Source organism: Hippichthys cyanospilos, chromosome 2 (genome assembly GCF_059441005.1).
Source record: "Hippichthys cyanospilos isolate Australia breed blue-spotted pipefish chromosome 2, RoL_Hcya_1.0, whole genome shotgun sequence".
NCBI lineage: Eukaryota > Metazoa > Chordata > Actinopteri > Syngnathiformes > Syngnathidae > Hippichthys > Hippichthys cyanospilos.
This window is the reverse complement of record NC_142370.1, coordinates 16,754,289-16,770,718: the sequence shown is the minus strand read 5'-3', so window position 1 is coordinate 16,770,718 and position 16,430 is coordinate 16,754,289. Positions and strand designations below refer to the sequence as shown.

The 16,430-nt window shown below is 41.9% G+C and overlaps 1 protein-coding gene and 1 non-coding gene across 3 annotated transcripts; one reads left to right on the top strand and one right to left on the bottom strand.

Moving 5' to 3' along the window:
- Window positions 1-4,554: 4,554 nt before the first annotated feature.
- trnar-ucg (transfer RNA arginine (anticodon UCG)) lies at window positions 4,555-4,627 on the bottom strand. Its single transcript has one exon. It is a non-coding gene; the product is annotated as a tRNA-Arg (tRNA).
- Window positions 4,628-5,017: 390 nt separating this feature from the next.
- Window positions 5,018-15,812, top strand: klhl21 (kelch-like family member 21). 2 transcript variants are annotated; one of them, XM_088406942.1, is made up of 5 exons: window positions 5,018-5,160; window positions 9,813-10,877; window positions 11,925-12,330; window positions 12,428-12,500; window positions 13,534-15,812. In XM_088406942.1, exons 2-5 carry the CDS (start codon window positions 9,851-9,853, stop codon window positions 13,843-13,845), a joined length of 1,818 nt encoding a protein of 605 aa, XP_088263068.1. In that variant the 5' UTR covers window positions 5,018-5,160; window positions 9,813-9,850; the 3' UTR covers window positions 13,846-15,812. The 2 variants fall into 2 exon arrangements, with proteins under 2 accessions (XP_088263068.1, XP_088263075.1); XM_088406949.1 differs by lacking the exon at window positions 5,018-5,160 and adding an exon at window positions 5,434-5,644.
- Window positions 15,813-16,430: the final 618 nt, after the last annotated feature.

Genomic DNA, 16,430 nt, shown 5'->3' with positions numbered 1-16,430 from the left:
TTTCCAAAACGAGGCTCAAGATCTTTATTGCCTCTTGCGATTGGCTTAGGAGCAAACTCAATGGGGGGGAAATGACATGTTCCTGTTTTTAAACATCCTCACTCCTTTGCCTAAGTAAGTGCAACTTCTTGTTGACAAGCAATGCAAAATGCTCTAGACAAGCTAACAAAAACAAACAACCAAGCAAAGACCATTTGAACACAAAGAGTGGAGCAACACATGTCGACAGATATAGAAAATACAGCTGCGTATTCTTTGTCCTGTGCAATGAACAACAAATATTACTGCATCTTACAGAGGATCACCTTGTGACCGTTTGAATGTGTTGTATCATTATATATTACACCACTCACAGGCAACGGCATGTACAAAAGGAGCATGTCCGTTGTACTTAAGCAAAAACAAGTAGCATGTTTATATATTGTGCTATTTTTATGATTACACAAGTGTTTACTGTAATGATTTCAAGATATTTGACCCGTGCTTAATTAAAAATGTTAGCCGTTTGTTTCAAGCAGGACTGGGCAAACCTTTTGACTCAAGGGCCGCAATGGGTTCTAAAATGTGATCAAAGATCTTGTCCAGGAGTGGATGGAGTGTTTTGATAATCCACCTCAAAATAGAATGTGGGATATCAAAAGAACATGTGTTTTCAATAGAAAATTAACAAAAGCATTACAACTGTGTTTTTCAAGTACCGTGTGTTTAACTATTTATTGAAATGACTCTTCCAAAAATTGAAATTTAAATGAACAAATGACATTTTTTTTTAATTGCTAAATTACTATTTGAAAGCACTGCTAGTTCCGCTGTCCTTTGGGATATTAACATGTTAACTCTACTCCTGATAATAATTTCATCAAGGTCGAGGGCTGGATTAAAAACCTTAACGGGCCGCATATGGCCCCTGAGTTTGCCCATGCCTGTTCTAAAGTATATTATACAGGTATTTTATGGCACCGAATGTACTATTTGAGGGGGAAAAATCTATTTAAATAAGATTTGCAATATGCTTTTTTTTTTTTATGTTATTGACTTGTTAATGTACCAAATTTGTATTCATTGCATTGGTTCCGCTAAGTAGCTAAACAAGTCATTGGTTAAAAAGACTTCCTCAGAAACAACCTTTCCCAGTACAGCCGCACATGCTGAATAAAGTTGCCCTCAGGTGTATTGTGTAGCCCATAAATAACCCTGCATGTAAAAATAATAAATTTGAATGCATGAATCGCAATGAATGCAAATTAATAAATAAATGACTGCAACAAATTGCTTTGTTTTCTCTCATTTTTAAAGCACAGCTTTGCCAAGCAAGACTATGCCCTATTTTATGGGCAGTGTGGCACTTAGCACACCAAAGAAAATAAAGGCTTTTTTTGAGATATTGTATGATGCAACCTGACGTTTAGCAGTTGCACAAATAATGCACCCACTCACTCAGCGAGCTCGGAGCATAGGAATACTCGGCGCTTGAAAGCTGTCGCCTTGAGGAAAAAGAGGCCTGCACGACAATACATTTGGAATTCAGTTAGGCAAGGCAGAGCCTGACCTTTCACGTTATTTCACCAGACCACATAAGTAGGTTGTTATGATGCCCTATATAAAGCTGGCCAAGCAGAAGGGGACTGCGCATCCTTGCTTCCAGTAGAAGCTCTAAGGTGGAACACATTTGTTCTGAAACCACTCATACTTTAAAATCAGTTTCCCGATGTAAATGAGAGTAAAAGGAAGATTCTGTAATTGGATGAAACTTTCTTGATCATGAAAAAAAAAATACTTACGGTACAGGCAATTTTTTGTTTATCATTCGAACATCCCCACTGTCACACAGGTGTAACGAGAACTTGGTCAGCAGTAATGGGTAAGAACAATAAAACACTCAAGCATCCACTGACGATGCATATTATACGATGTACCATGACGTAAACCGTAATTTTATTATTGTTTTCCAGCTGAACTGGCACATCTGAAGTGTAATATAATAGTATTATGAAGTTATGGAAACATCTGCGATCCGTCAGAATTGGTGAACCTAGTGGTCAATGTTACCCCTAGCCCATTGGGAGTTTAACAACATAAGTAAAGAATACATACTTACAGTAAAGAGCAAGCCAAGTCAAAAATGTTCTGAATATCATACGTTCTATACAATGCATATTGGGCAGATGCTCGATGGGCCGGTGTCTTTTAGGGGCGGATGCAGAGCATTTTATTTATCCCCCCCCCTTTACCCCCAGTGCCCATTAATTCATTTGCAATAAAGGCAACGAACCGATACGATCTACTTCAAATCAAATTTATTTATATTGCCCTGAATCACCACAGTCTCAAAGGGCTTCACAGGTGAAAAAGAAATCACAAATAGAATCATACAGAACATTCCAAATATACAACGGCATTCCCTTGAACAAAGCTCCCAGAAGAGAAAAGGATAAACTCAAAAACCCCTTCTGGGAAAAAATAAGAAAGGCTCAACAGCTTTCACTGGATGCCGAATGCCCAAAATATAATTAAGCATATTAAGCAGTAAGTGTCCGATCCGAAGATGCCATGACACCAGGAGATGCCATAGGGTAAGATCCTCCACAGAGTCTGGCCCAGTGAATCCATTCCAACAGCAACGCCGCAGCGGAGGCGGTCCATCTTAAAACCCGCATAGGTCGATCGCCATCAACGGTAGAACTGAGTGGTAGCCAAGAGGGGTCAGGGGGTCATATCTGAATATACATTTAATGAGAATCTGTCTTTGGCGCATTGGTTGTGGTAGGCCAACCGGTTTAAATCAATATACAAGGCTGATTTTTGTTGTGCCAGCCCAGCCCTGCCACACATGCAAGAAAATGCCAGATTGGATGGTAGGTGTCAAAGACACTTTTAATTACATACTGTAATGCTCTCAAACATTGAGATCAAATGCCAATTTTCCTATTGTTCCGTTCAGAAATCTGCAACATTTTCTGGCTTCGTCAGCAAATCTGTCAACAGCAGTCTCACACTCTTCCCACCTCGCTTCTGTCTTTACATCTATTGATCTTGCTTAGGGTTTTGTTCTATCATCCAGGGAGATGTATTGACATTGAAAGCCGCTGTTTGTCATATCAATAATTTACATGGTGACTGTGCAATGGTGCATCACAGCAATGCGCACGTGAACACGTCTTCAGTATAACTATTGTGGTGTCAAATCAATTTTCCAATGGATTAGTTTAAGATGAAAAACAGAGGTTGTCAGCATCTGTTATTTATCCGTCTGAAATGTAAACCCGTCAAGATGGCGTAGGGGCGCAATATTTTCATTTTTATATTTACTGTGTAATTAACGGAGGTGGGCACTTCGTCTGCACTAAAGAGAGTCTGTCCGTCCGTCCCCGACGGACGTCTGTTTTGCCAATGGGAATGCTCAAAAAATGACAAATTAAAAATGTTGGATTTACAATTTTCATCCGTCGACATTACGTCAGATGTCCATCATGTCTGTCAGCCCGCCAAGCCCTTTTTTGCTTACTCTAATATTATTAAACTGACTTGAATGCTTATCTGCTATACAGCTGCATATAACCCTTAAAGACGTTTTTCAGTAAATTCAACCTTAGCAATACTTCCTTTCACTTGTAGTGTATGTCCAGACGCAATTTAGACACATTTACACAAGTGTTAATGAAATTGTTTCTATAGTGGAAGGGAAGGCAGTTATGAATGAAAACCAACATCCACCTTTTGAGAGTCATGTGAAGCACGATAATGCCATCCAGTGAACATGATTGGTAATTACACTCTCGTCCACTGTATTAAACATGGTGGTATATTATAGCATAGGGTTAAACACCTTTGTTTCATGTTACACTTATATTACTGTGTTGTGTTTCAGTTGCAGTTTAACTGTAGAACCACAGACATGGTGTTAAATACTTTAAATGTAAGTACTAATACAGAAAAAACTATTAGTATGAGTGCAGACAAAAGAAGACCAGCACCTGATGAATGACTGAACAGAATAAAAAGGTCCTGATGTCGCCCAACAAAGGAGTGATTAGAATTTTGTATGCCTTGAAAACATGATGGAAAGGAAAAAATGTCGGTCCAGCAAGAATATGTAAGTTGTACACCTCTGATTAATTAATAATTACTTTTAAATTATTTCCTAATGAAATAACCCTTAAGTAATATGTTTATGTGTTCCATTAATAACCAGGAAGTAATGTGTTCACGTGTTCCATAAATGGAAAAATATTTAAAAAAAAAAAAAAAAAGAAAGAAACAACAAAATGAAGTTGTGGAGTCTAATCTTAGACTGGTCGGCAATTTCACTGCGCAGTGATAAAAATGGCTGTACTGCACGAACAGTGAGGAATGTCTCCATCTGGTGGCAATAAAGTAGCGACATGCTTCTTTCACTCAGTTCAATGCAAAGGATTCCAAGTTGGCCGTGTATGACGTGAACGGTCTGTTCAGTTAACATCGTCAACATGTAGTGTTTTGCGAGAGCCGTCCAACTTCCATTCGCAAAAATGAAGCGTTTCATAAGACCAATAAAGCGTTCGTTTACAAAAGAAATGACCACGAAGGGACTCGAACCCTCAATCTTCTGATCCGAAGTCAGACGCCTTATCCATTAGGCCACGTGGCCAATGTGTAAGCGCAGGCCCATTATTCTTTATTACATGTTTTATATTTCACCTACGTGAATGGTAAACAGTATTTAATCGTTACATTTATTGAACATACCATCGTACACTCAACCACAACTACATTGTACGATTGTTTTATAGCATTATTAATATTATGGTCATGAGCGGTAGTATTGCGTATAACCAGGTGTTGGGGGAACACGTTTCGATTGTTCCAACTCCCAACTTTTCAACGCATCCCTGCCACAGCGAACAGTCCTTGTTTTTTTTTTAAGCAAAGCATATTTTTGTAGATTCTTGAAAAGCCGTACCAGGAAGGACACATATAAGTTCTTTGCCTGCGTGTTGATTTAAGTAATCGTTTGTCCTGCAGCACCTGAAGGCAACGTGTAGCATTTCAGTTCACACTATCATGGCGCCGGAGGAGGCCGAACACGTTTGAGACATCAAAGTTTCATCGCCGATCCATTTCAAAAGGCTTTTATTTGCAGACTCCTCAATATTTATTAGGTCCAGGCGCGGACAACAACGGGTAAGATGACCTTAAATGTGGTCTTCAACACCAACCTCCGTACGGCGAAGACTAAAGCCGCAACCTTTTTTTTTTGGTTGGGGGTGGAATTATGACGTCTCCGGATTCGCACGCGCGCGACTCACTGTTCAACAGCGTTCAACTTTTAACAATGACTAAATTATCTATATGGTGTTTTTCCATGTTACGTCACAAACATTAAAACGTCATTTACAGTCTGTTGGGGGAAAGCAACGCAAGGAGTTAAATTGCTGTTGTTCACCAACCACGGAGTTGTGATCAATCCCCTCCGTCGGTTTTAGCATGGTTATGCTGAACAATATAGTGTTTGCTGTCTCTTAATTCTTATTTTTGGATGAGCTGCGCTTGACTTGCGCTCGAGTTGCTTGACTTGAAGGGAGGGAAGATGCAAGGCGACTGAAAAACTCATAAGACTTCTCTGCAAGAGGGGGAATGACAAGAATGCAAAAAGCACAGCCTCTTGGTATGTAGCTGCATGCTTGTAACAAACAAATAAGGTGTAAGCCTTTTGCAGTCGGCCACTCTGGAAAAAAAATGAAGATATTTTCAATTGTATACCTACTGCATTGCAATGTAAAATGCAATGTATTTTCCACAAAACTGGGGATTTAATGAATGACAACACACTGTGTGTGTGTTTACTAAAGCAAAACTGAAAACACAGAATAAGAGGTTAGTATCCTGTCAAAATTGACCTGCTTCTGTACAAAAGCCCACTTAACCGGCGAGGTTGAGCACAGCCAACACAGGTATTGGCTATTGTTGTTTTTGTTGTTGGCAAGATGAGAACTCTGACTAACAAGTTATAGTCTCAGAAAGTTTCCATGTGTTTTTTACGCATGAAAATAGAAGGGCACAATTTCCATTTCATTCACACTTTATGAACTAACGCTTATCCACCTTAATATTTCCATGAGCCTTTACGTGAATTGTGCTTATCACTTCCAACAACGTTGACAAAGGCTCTCTGTCTAATTCCTCTTGTGTTCTTCATCCTATCCCCATCAGGCTTTGCACTATAAACTACCATGTTTGCCACAACAGGAATGTCTCCTCCTATTCCATGGTGCACGTTCAAAATATTAGTCGTATAGTGATAAACTCAACTTTTTCTGCTTGTTAGTACAACTGCCAAAATGCAACAAGTTCCCAATTTGCATTTTTAATGCAAAAGGGACTTGTAGAATAGTTCAGAAATGGGAGTGTGTGGGCAATACCTGCTCTGTGAAACAAAACCCATTGTAACCAAACTAAATTGATAACCAGAAGTTGAAAATCAGAAGTTGTACACACTATTATTTCCCCACGGTAGCCCTCGGGAATAAGATGAATTCTGGCTCCCAAAACGACAAATGCGTGTGACGGAAACAAACGATAACACTGAAACTTATCAGAGTCATGGTCTTTTGCTTTATTTTTTGCACCAGTAAATTTTGTTTGGAATGTCAGAAGGTATGTTTGAGCATTGTTGGTGGGTACTTTAAAAGAATATGATCGAATAATATACAGAATACAGTGTTCCACATGAACCGAACAACCTTGTGATGATTTGCTTCATTAAGTAAAGAGCTGAAGATGCATGTGGCTTTTTATGGCCTGGTCAGGCTCAGGTCTGGATGCTTTGGCATTACGCTGCTACGCTCCAATGGTGAGCGATGGACTGCAGCTGTTGCATGAGTGGCTAGTCGCCAGTGCAGCATGAAGCTTAGTTCCACCCCCATCCGACACCTTTTTTATTTTTTGTCACCTTGTGTACGGCGATATGACTATTAGAGTATGTCCCTCTCATGCCCGTCGATTTGCAATTGATCTAATACTGCTTTTTGAAATTGTCAAACCTGGATGATACTTTTATAACAGGGTCACATAAATGCAAAATGAACTAGGTTTGAACCAGTTGATTACAGCATGCAATAGAGCGTATAATATTAATGTATCTGTCGGACTGATTCTACCCAGCAATCGAACAAGTTGACTTTCCCAAAAAAAAACGATATGAGTGGATCTTATGCCTGGTCACATATTTTGCATTTTCAGCCGAAGGGTTAGATAGCGGGCGGCTAGGTGTAGCAGTGAATAGCATTTCCGCCTCACAGTTTAAGGGACCTGGGTTTAAATCCAGCTGGCTCCGGTCTTCCTGTGTGGAGTTTGCATGTTCTCCGCAAGCTCTCGTGGGCTCCCTCCGGGCACTCCGACTTCCTCCCACAGTCCAAAAAATGCATGGCAGGTGTAGTGGACATACTAAATTGTCCGTAGGTATGATTGGGTGCGCGGACGGTTGTCCATTTCTGTGTGCCCTGCAATTGGCTGGCAACCAGTTCAGGGTGTCCCCCGCCTACGGCCCGTTGCCGACTGGGATAGGCACCAGCAAGTCTGTGACCCTTGTGAGAATAACCGACTCTAGAAACTCTAGAAAATGGAAGGATGGGTTAGATAGCTGCAGGAAGTTAATTTGACGGAAACATCTGTCATTGACTCTGTGATGGGACGTTTTCGATACGGGCACATATGAAGAAGGAATTTATAATCAAAAAAGTTTAATTCTACGTCCAGGCATAAATTAAGAATAGAAATACAGCCACCAAACTGTTTAATTCATCGTAAAATTGTTTTGTCATTTCATGCCCAAGTGGGCTCAACATTGTTGAAGCATTTTCGCTTACCTTACAATACTATCAGGATTGCATCAAATTTTAATAAATTCAAGTTCAATAACTGTTGATCTTATGATGAAAGATAATAAATAATGAATAAACAAAAAATACGAGTCACAAGTGAGTCATTAAGTCTACCCCAACCTGTATACTGTAATGTCTAAAATGTTTCCGCAAAGCATCGGAACCAATTGCAACTTGTCTGAAATCAGAGATGTACTCCGTGTACTTTACTATCCAAAAGTGAAATCCTGGATTTGGGTGTTCGCGACATCCGTCAGATTTGGTGTCTCATGACAGGATTTCTATTTACAGCTGTCTAAATTTTCTGACTGCTGGTATCACACTGGCGTCATTGCCTGAAAGAGCAGCACAAACCCTGTCATAAGCTATTTTCAGGAAGAGTAGTGTGACAAACATCATGTGTCTTCTTCGGTGTGGTATATTTGCATACGGCACAGACAGGCTGCCAAGAAGTCCCCATCTTCTTAAGATGATTTTTAGTTGGACCATGTCGTTCATACATTACTGCCCATGTTCCAACCTGCAAACCTGAGGAGACAAATCTCTCAAGTAACTTCTGGTACGTCGTTCAGCCTCGTATTGCTCAGCAATTGTCCAACGTGAGGTTTCATGTTTTGCCAATTATATTGCACGTCGCACAAATGCCATTTTAAATGATATGAATGGCGAGTTTTGGCGGCACCAGTTCATCCGTGGTAAATCCTCATTTACACGGCGATCGCACAAAATAGCTTCATCAGACCTGCAGAAGAAAATGCCGCATTTTGTCCACATTTGCCTTTTTCAGAATTTGAAGTGATGTGTGACAAAATGATTGTCGGACAGTCTCGACAAATATTATTTTAAATCCATCTGTAATATATACACACGCCCACGCAAGTTAAATAGGAGGAAGATGAGAACGTGTAAAATCTTAATTTTCTCAGACACCATATCCAGTACACACAGTTCATGGACCATTTTATATATTGACAGTGCAGTGTCAGTTGGCTTTTATAGAGGTGTAGTTAGCCCTTGTGGATAGCATATCTATCTATCACAAAGCTCCATGTGTGGCTGTATTGTTGAAACCCACAGTGGAATGTGTGTCTCTTGGCCCGAGGTTTTATTTTGACCTCTAAACAAACCTTTATAAGCTCCCCCCCCCCCCCCCCCCCCCCCGCCCTCTCTCTTTATTAAAGAGGAAATTATCCTCAAACAATAACAAGGATTTTTAATTTGTGATAAATAAGTCACCTGGCCTGTGCCTAGTTTGAGGCCATGGCATTTGTTGTTTTGGCTCAATACCAGACCCTTGTTTTTTATTTTTTTAAAACAAAGCAGCGTTAATGAAATTAAAAGACCAATAATAAACATTTAGGCATTTGAGATTTTTCCCACAAGACAGTTTTCACTTTTTACTGAGCTGCAGCCCAACACACCTCAAATCAAAACGAAAACAAACAACATAACATAAAAGTACTATCATAGTCCAGTACATCGTATTTGCGTGTGCCATCCTTGTATATCAAATGTCATTGCAGAGGTGGCTTAATCAGTAATAAAACGACACTGAAGCTTTTCGAATTGAAAGTTGGTGTTTTGGATTGTGCGGTCTTATACAAACTAACTCACCACAGGCATATGGAGGGCTCATGGCCCCCCTCACAGCAGGCTAGGTGTTCCTATCAAGGCCCCATTCAACTCCCCCTTTCAGTGGAAGCGGACACCGTCGGTGTATTTATAGCCTCGGCACACAAGTGAGCCGCCTGTCTTTAGGAAGCGCTATTCATATCGGTCCGAGCTGGCGAATGTTCTAGACCGTTTTCTTTTGAGCTTGTACCTTAGAAGAATGAACTTTCGAGATAACTTTGATTTAGTTGACTGTATCAGCAGGCGTCTTGAAATGCTCACTACAACTCGAGTAGTTGTATGTACAGCAGTTTAAGTCATGTAATGTGCTTTTCCTTTTAGATGTAAAGGTCTTCCAGAGCAAAAGTTTTTGAGACGAGATGGAGAATCCCGTCTTACAGACACAGCCGTCCACCTTGCCCTTTTTTGACACGGCCCACGCCTTCAACCTGCTTCGAGGAATCCACGAGCTCCGTGCTGAGCGGAAGTTTTTTGATGTGACTTTGTGCGCAGAAGGCCGCGAGTTCCACTGCCACCGCACAGTGCTGGCCGCCGCCAGCACGTACTTTCGCGCGATGTTCGCCGGTACGCTACGGGAGAGCATCATGGACCGTGTGGTTCTACATGAGGTTTCAGCTGAGCTTTTGGGACTGCTGGTAGACTTCTGCTACACAGGACGGGTCACTGTCACGCAGGACAATGTGGACCTTCTGCTGAAGACGGCAGATCTCTTTCAGTTCCCGTCAGTCAAGGAAGCCTGCTGCGCTTTTCTGGAACAGCGACTGGATGTTTCCAACTGCTTGGAAATCCAGGACTTTGCAGAGGCCTACGCTTGCAGAGAGCTGGCGGCCAGCGCACGTCGCTTTGTCCTCAAAAACCTAATGGATCTTGCCAAAGGAACAGACTTTGAACGTTTGCCTTGGAAGCGCCTCCTTGAGTTTGTGTCCGATGATGAGCTATGCGTAGACAAAGAGGAGACCGTGTATCAGATCGCGGTGCGCTGGGTGAAGGCCGACCTCCAGCGAAGACTGCACTACTGGCCCGAGCTCCTCCAGCAGGTCCGACTCCCTTTTGTCAGGAGGTTCTTTCTTCTGGCCCACGTTGAGAGCGACCCCCTCGTGTACCTCTCGCCCGCCTGCCTCCGTATGGTGAACGAGGCTCGCAGCTTCCAGTCGTGCGAGTACGACCGCCACGACAGACCCTGCCGCCGCATGCGGCCTCGGCCGTCCACCGGACTGGCCGAGATCCTGGTGGTGGTGGGAGGTTGCGACCAGGACTGTGACGAGCTGGTCACCGTCGACTGTTTCAACCCGCAAACTGGCCAGTGGCGCTACCTCGCTGAGTTCCCGGACCACCTCGGAGGGGGCTACAGCATAGCTGCCCTCGGGAACGATATGTATGTCACTGGTAAGAGTTGGTGCATCATGTTTGTCTTTTCCATTGGCGGAGTTTTTGAAGCAGAAAATGCAAGTTAAATGGAACTACTGTAGATGACACGGTTCAAACCAAGCAACTGCTAAGAAATACTACATTTATGTAATTCGGTGCAGCGAAACCGCTGAGACCAAAGCACAATTTAATCTGTGGTTTTAGCTGACCTCTCTTTTGATCAAATTTCAAACTAAATTGCAATAGGCTTGAACGATTGGCTCTGGTCAAACCTTGTTAACAACAAGCACTCATGACACATGCAAGTAGCACTTAACCATTATGTAATAATATAATCAGGGATTCTAGATTAATAGTTATCATTAGTCACGGACATATTTAGAGTTGTTTAAATCTTTTTAATCTCTAAATTTCAGCTTTTTTTTAAATGCTGAATAGATCAATTTTCATAGATCAAGCTTCTCGTGTTTGAGTTGTTAGGGGTAGGAAATCAAGATCAATCACCTTGGGTTGGGCACTGATAGGGTGTTACTGTTTTTGCCATTAACTGATAGGCTCTTGGGTCAAGTTTAGGAGCAGAAAGAGGACGTGAAATGGAAGAGTGCGTGAGAGTTGTTGGTCTGATGAACTCTAAAACTAACTTAAAAAAACAAAAAACCCCAATGGCAACCTAAGAGTTCTTAGAAACCGCTTAAGTTTAGTCCGCCACATAAATACAAAGGACCCAACTGCAACCACTTCTGCAGCTAAAGATAGCAACAAAGATGCCAATGTAGCGAGCCATAACAAAGCTCTCTGCCAAACTCAAGAACCAAGTCTGCGGCAATCGACTGAAGTCTGGATTATGTTTTGTTAACTCTGAGCAGACAATGCAAATCAGTTTATGGCACGTAATGACTAATAAGAAAAGCCACACATTTTTGGCAGTCGTATATTTTGAGAAATTTGAAAGCAATGTAGCAAACAGCAGAGGCAAACATTTAAACACCATCCATGTGGAATACCCACGTGGACGGATGACCAGCTTCAGAGTGACACGCCATGCATGATTTTGTTCTCCGCTAGGTGGCTCCGACGGCTCCCGTCTGTACGACGGCGTGTGGCGCTACAAGTCCAGCGTCAACGAATGGACTGAGGTGTCGCCCATGCTGAAAGCGCGCGAGTACCACAGCTCATGCGTGCTGAAAGGTCAGCTGTACGTGGTGGCGTCGGACAGCACCGAGCGCTACGACCACACGCTGGACTGCTGGGAGGCCTTGCCGCCGATGCTGCGCGCCATGGACAACTGCTCCACCACCACGTGCAACGGACGCCTCTACGCCATCGGCTGCCTCGCTGGGGAGGACACCATGGCTGTCCAAAGCTACGAGCCGGATAGCAAACGTTGGTCCATGGTCAACTGTGGACAGCTGCCGCCGTGGTCCTTCACCCCCAAAACAGTGACCCTAAATGGCCTCATCTTCTTTGTGAGGTGCGGAGAAAAACTCATTTTTGCGCGTGCACGGAATTTTTCCACATTTATGTACAACCTGTTGGGTGTGCCGCATTTGACCCGTGCATTTCTGCAGGGATGACTCCGCCGAGGTTGACGTGTACAACCCCTCGAAGAACGAATGGGATAAGATTAGTCCTATGAACCAGGTTTGTATATTTCTCAAGAAGCAGTTATTAGTGATGTAGCAACAAATTTGACGAGTGCAAATTGGCAGTTAGGGGACAAAGCTCTACTTTTCAGAGTAAAAAGTGTAACTGTGGTGCTGATGAGGAAAAATATATATGGTTTATCAAGGATAACTGCATCCATAAGTGTGTTTGCTTTCGCTGGTTGTATTCAAGCAAGCGTATAATAGTCAGGGGAACATATTTGTTGAGACAACACGCGTGTGGCAATACATGCCAGCAGCGGGGGAGATGAGACACTGTATCGTTCTTAGCAGGTTCTTACTACCGCGGACTCTCATTCAATGCAAGTCATTTTTTTTGGGAAAGATTGATGATTCAGTTAGTTTGCCAGTTTCCCAGAGTCTCAACTGACGAAAAGTCTTTTACTCAGTGAGTGCCTGCTACAACCTTACTGTTATTTCTAGTTTTCCTTCTCAGCACCACTGGTACAAAACATGACAGGCATGTTTTTAGAATTTTCTAGTAATTGAGCATTTCAACGGCTATTAAAATACCTCATAACAAATACATTCACAAAAAACAACTTCTCACCGATAATCTTGCAAATGTGCTGGTTGAAGTGTCAGATTTGGATCTGTTGACGTCTCGGAATCACAACCTGCCCTTATGAGGTTTTTGGTGTTTTTTAAATGAGCCAGTCTGAGAAGAGGATTCCCGAGTAAAATATGAAATGGAAGAAGCGAGGAGAATGTTGAGAAATTATGGTTGTATCAGTTTACGCTAATTTGAAGGTGTTTGTCTTTTAACAGAATTTGTGTTCATAAAAAAACATTTCCTCAAAAATACAGTTCTTCTCCAAACAAAGCTGCAATTTCTCTACAACGCTTCATTCAATGTTCAAATTCCTTCTGTCATGCTCCCATAAGATCTTTCCAAACACACTTTGCATTCTTTTTTTTTTTTAAATGAAATAATTCATGACTGGCTACCATCTTTTGACACGTATTTCTTGTGCCGTTGCTGAACAGTAACTGCATCTTTCTCCTATCAGGTCCACGTCGGAGGCAGCGTGGCAGCACTGGGCGGCAAACTGTACGTATCGGGCGGTTACGACAACACGTTTGAGCTGTCGGACGTAGTGGAAGCGTACGACCCGGCCACTCGCACCTGGAGCGTCGCGGGCCGGCTGCCTCAGCCTACATTCTGGCACGGCAGCGTCAGCATATTCCGACAGTTTATGCCTCTGGTGGCGAACGCCTTTGAGCCCGTCGGCGTCCCGGACGCCAACGCCATCCACCTTCACCGGCACCAGCGCCACCAAGCCCTACACAACGTCAACCGGGATGTCAACGCAGCCCGCTGACTTTGGAAACGGACGTTGGGTGTGCTGTCGGTCTTCTGTGATTTTACCTCATCACAATGCTGAACATGAATGTTCCACCTGACTTGGGAGCTTTTGGAAGAGGATCTTAGCCTCTCCTGCCAGGAACTGTTGTCATCTGATCCATATACGCAAATGAGAAACAACATCCGTATGCAGTCTCTTCTCTGTAAAGAGACTAGCTGGGACTAGGGCTGAACGATTACTTGCATTTGTGATTACATCATAAAATGATTAAAGAGATAAAAATTGCACATTCACTTGGGTTGTACATGCTGTTGGTGGCCGTAGTCTGCTGAGATTGCCACGCAACTGCGGATAGGTGTGAAAGTGGCAAAGATTGACATATTAAAGAGGGTTTGTTTATTGGGGGGAACACAGCTAGCACAAACTGAACTTTGCTCAACAGATGAAATTTTTTCTTTCTCTTTTCCGGCATTTCAGAATTGTTTACAGGACGGAAGAGATCCGTTTTTTTTCCATTGCCTCATCTTGTGTAAGTCTCGTCTCCACAATAGCCAAAGGCATCGTTACGCATAGAATTCGGCCATGAGCGCAGCATAATAGGGAATTAACGTTTGCATTTTACAGTCACATTAAAATCATTAGTTAAATATATCTCAAATAATTGAGTAATTGCTTTCAAAAGGTTCTGGGCTGTTATCCGCTCACTGGAAAAATAATTCTTAGGCTGACTAAAAGAATAGAAGAATAACCATCACATAGAAGTAGAGGAAAAAATAAGCCTTTTGTTATACCACATATAGTATCAGTCGTGTTCAGTATTTAAACATTAACAGAATTGTAGATTGCCATTGACATTATGAAGGTGTATTGGTGGAATTGTCAAGTAAACAAAATGGGATTACTTTCGTTCAAAGCTTTTGCATTATCAAGAATAACTTGAATCTCTCGATCTCTTAATGTTCAAGACTTTCAATTTGTTGGTGTTGACTGATACTCTAATTGTTCCTATACATGAAATTGATCCTTGGCATTGAACCCATCAAAGAGGTGATGCACCTGCTCACGCCCCGGGGAATACTTCATGAATTATTTAACCTCTGCGCTAACATGATCACATGGCAATTGTCTCGGTGACGCTTGGCGACTCGCGCAAACGGTCTGCAATTCAGTTAATCTCCCAAATCGTTCAGCCCTACCTGGAAAGCATGCATCGATCAATTTATTTCCGACTGTCGTCTGCTTTCCATCTTGGATCAGCCGCTTTGAAAAAGACTGAAGGCGAAATTGTGCGTAACTCAAAACTAAGTAAAAACACTCGTGATGCCTGTCATTTCAACTGTGCATGTTCAGTCCTGGAGTTTAGGTGCGCACCCACAATGCAACGAGAAGCATGATCTTGCACAGTACACATCTTTGTCAGGAATATTGAGGTACATACTGTATGTAGTATGTACTTGTCAGAAAAAAATGAAAAGTCATATGCTTCAACGTTTACGTTCCAAAGCCGACCATTGGTTGATAGGAAGCATAAATACTTAAAATGGCAAATGTACCCATAGGATGCATAAATAATTAAAACAACCAGCAGAGGCACTGTTGAGTCATCATTCTCAACTAATATCAAAGAAGTGAATTCCGTTGACGAGCTGCAATTTGGTTTGTGTTCCCAACTGGAAGTGCAACAGGGTCTGACTGTCCGCTAGCTCTTTGGTGGAACATTACATTTGTTGACCTCCTTTGCCGTCGTTAACTTCAATGAAAATGTATCACTTTTGATGTTTACGGTTTGCTTAGCTGGAAGTGAAAGCCGATTTATGCTTTTCATGCTGGTTAGCCTCTTGCTAATGATCTGTATGTGTTTTTTTTTTTTTTTTTTTTTTTTACAAAGAACAATGCATGAGGTCTTATATTTAAATATATTTAATGGCAAATGCAGCGTGATCCATTCACCTTGAATGTATACAGTAAATAATTAATCATGAGTCTATTGCTTTTTTCTCCTTTTTACTTCAGTACATTGCCTTCAAAAACAATGAAGTTGCCCTTGATTCGGTTTGCAAGGACTTTGTAGAGGGCAAAAATACTGATGATTAGTGTTGACAGTGAGTTTCAGACTTGGGCCTTCAGCAGGTATTTAGTAACTTAATTCACCTCTTAAAAGACAGTCATTACACAAAATGTACACAAAGAAGCAAAAAAGCTATTATCTGCACGTAGAGGCATTTACAAAAGAGCAATGGCACATATTCAAGCATCTCACATGCACTCAGTGCTTTGTCCTTCACGTGCCCATAATACAGCAGTTACGATGCCTCCCTCAGAGTCAACATTTACCATATTTTTCGGACTATGAGTCGCGATTTTTTCCTCATGATTTGAGCCCTGCGGCTTATAGTCCAGTGTGGCTTATCTGTTTTTTTTTTTTTTTTTTGCTAGCCACCCGCAGGCAATTGTGTGTATCTGTTCGAGGTTTCAATTTATGGAACGTCTGTGGAATAGAACTGAAAAGATGTTAATGGCTGTGCTCAAAGAGGTTTTAAAAATATATTTTAAAAAATATATGTCTAAATTGAGTAAGAGAATGTATACAATTTTGGGTA

Excerpts from the sequence above, each read along its gene's own strand:
- klhl21 (XM_088406942.1), top strand. The coding sequence starts at position 9,851 with ATGGAGAATCCCGTCTTACAGACACAGCCGTCCACCTTGCCCTTTTTT. Across the intron at positions 10,878-11,924 it reads GAACGATATGTATGTCACTG|GTGGCTCCGACGGCTCCCGT; the intron begins GTAAGAGTTGGT and ends GTTCTCCGCTAG. Across the intron at positions 12,331-12,427 it reads GGCCTCATCTTCTTTGTGAG|GGATGACTCCGCCGAGGTTG; the intron begins GTGCGGAGAAAA and ends GCATTTCTGCAG.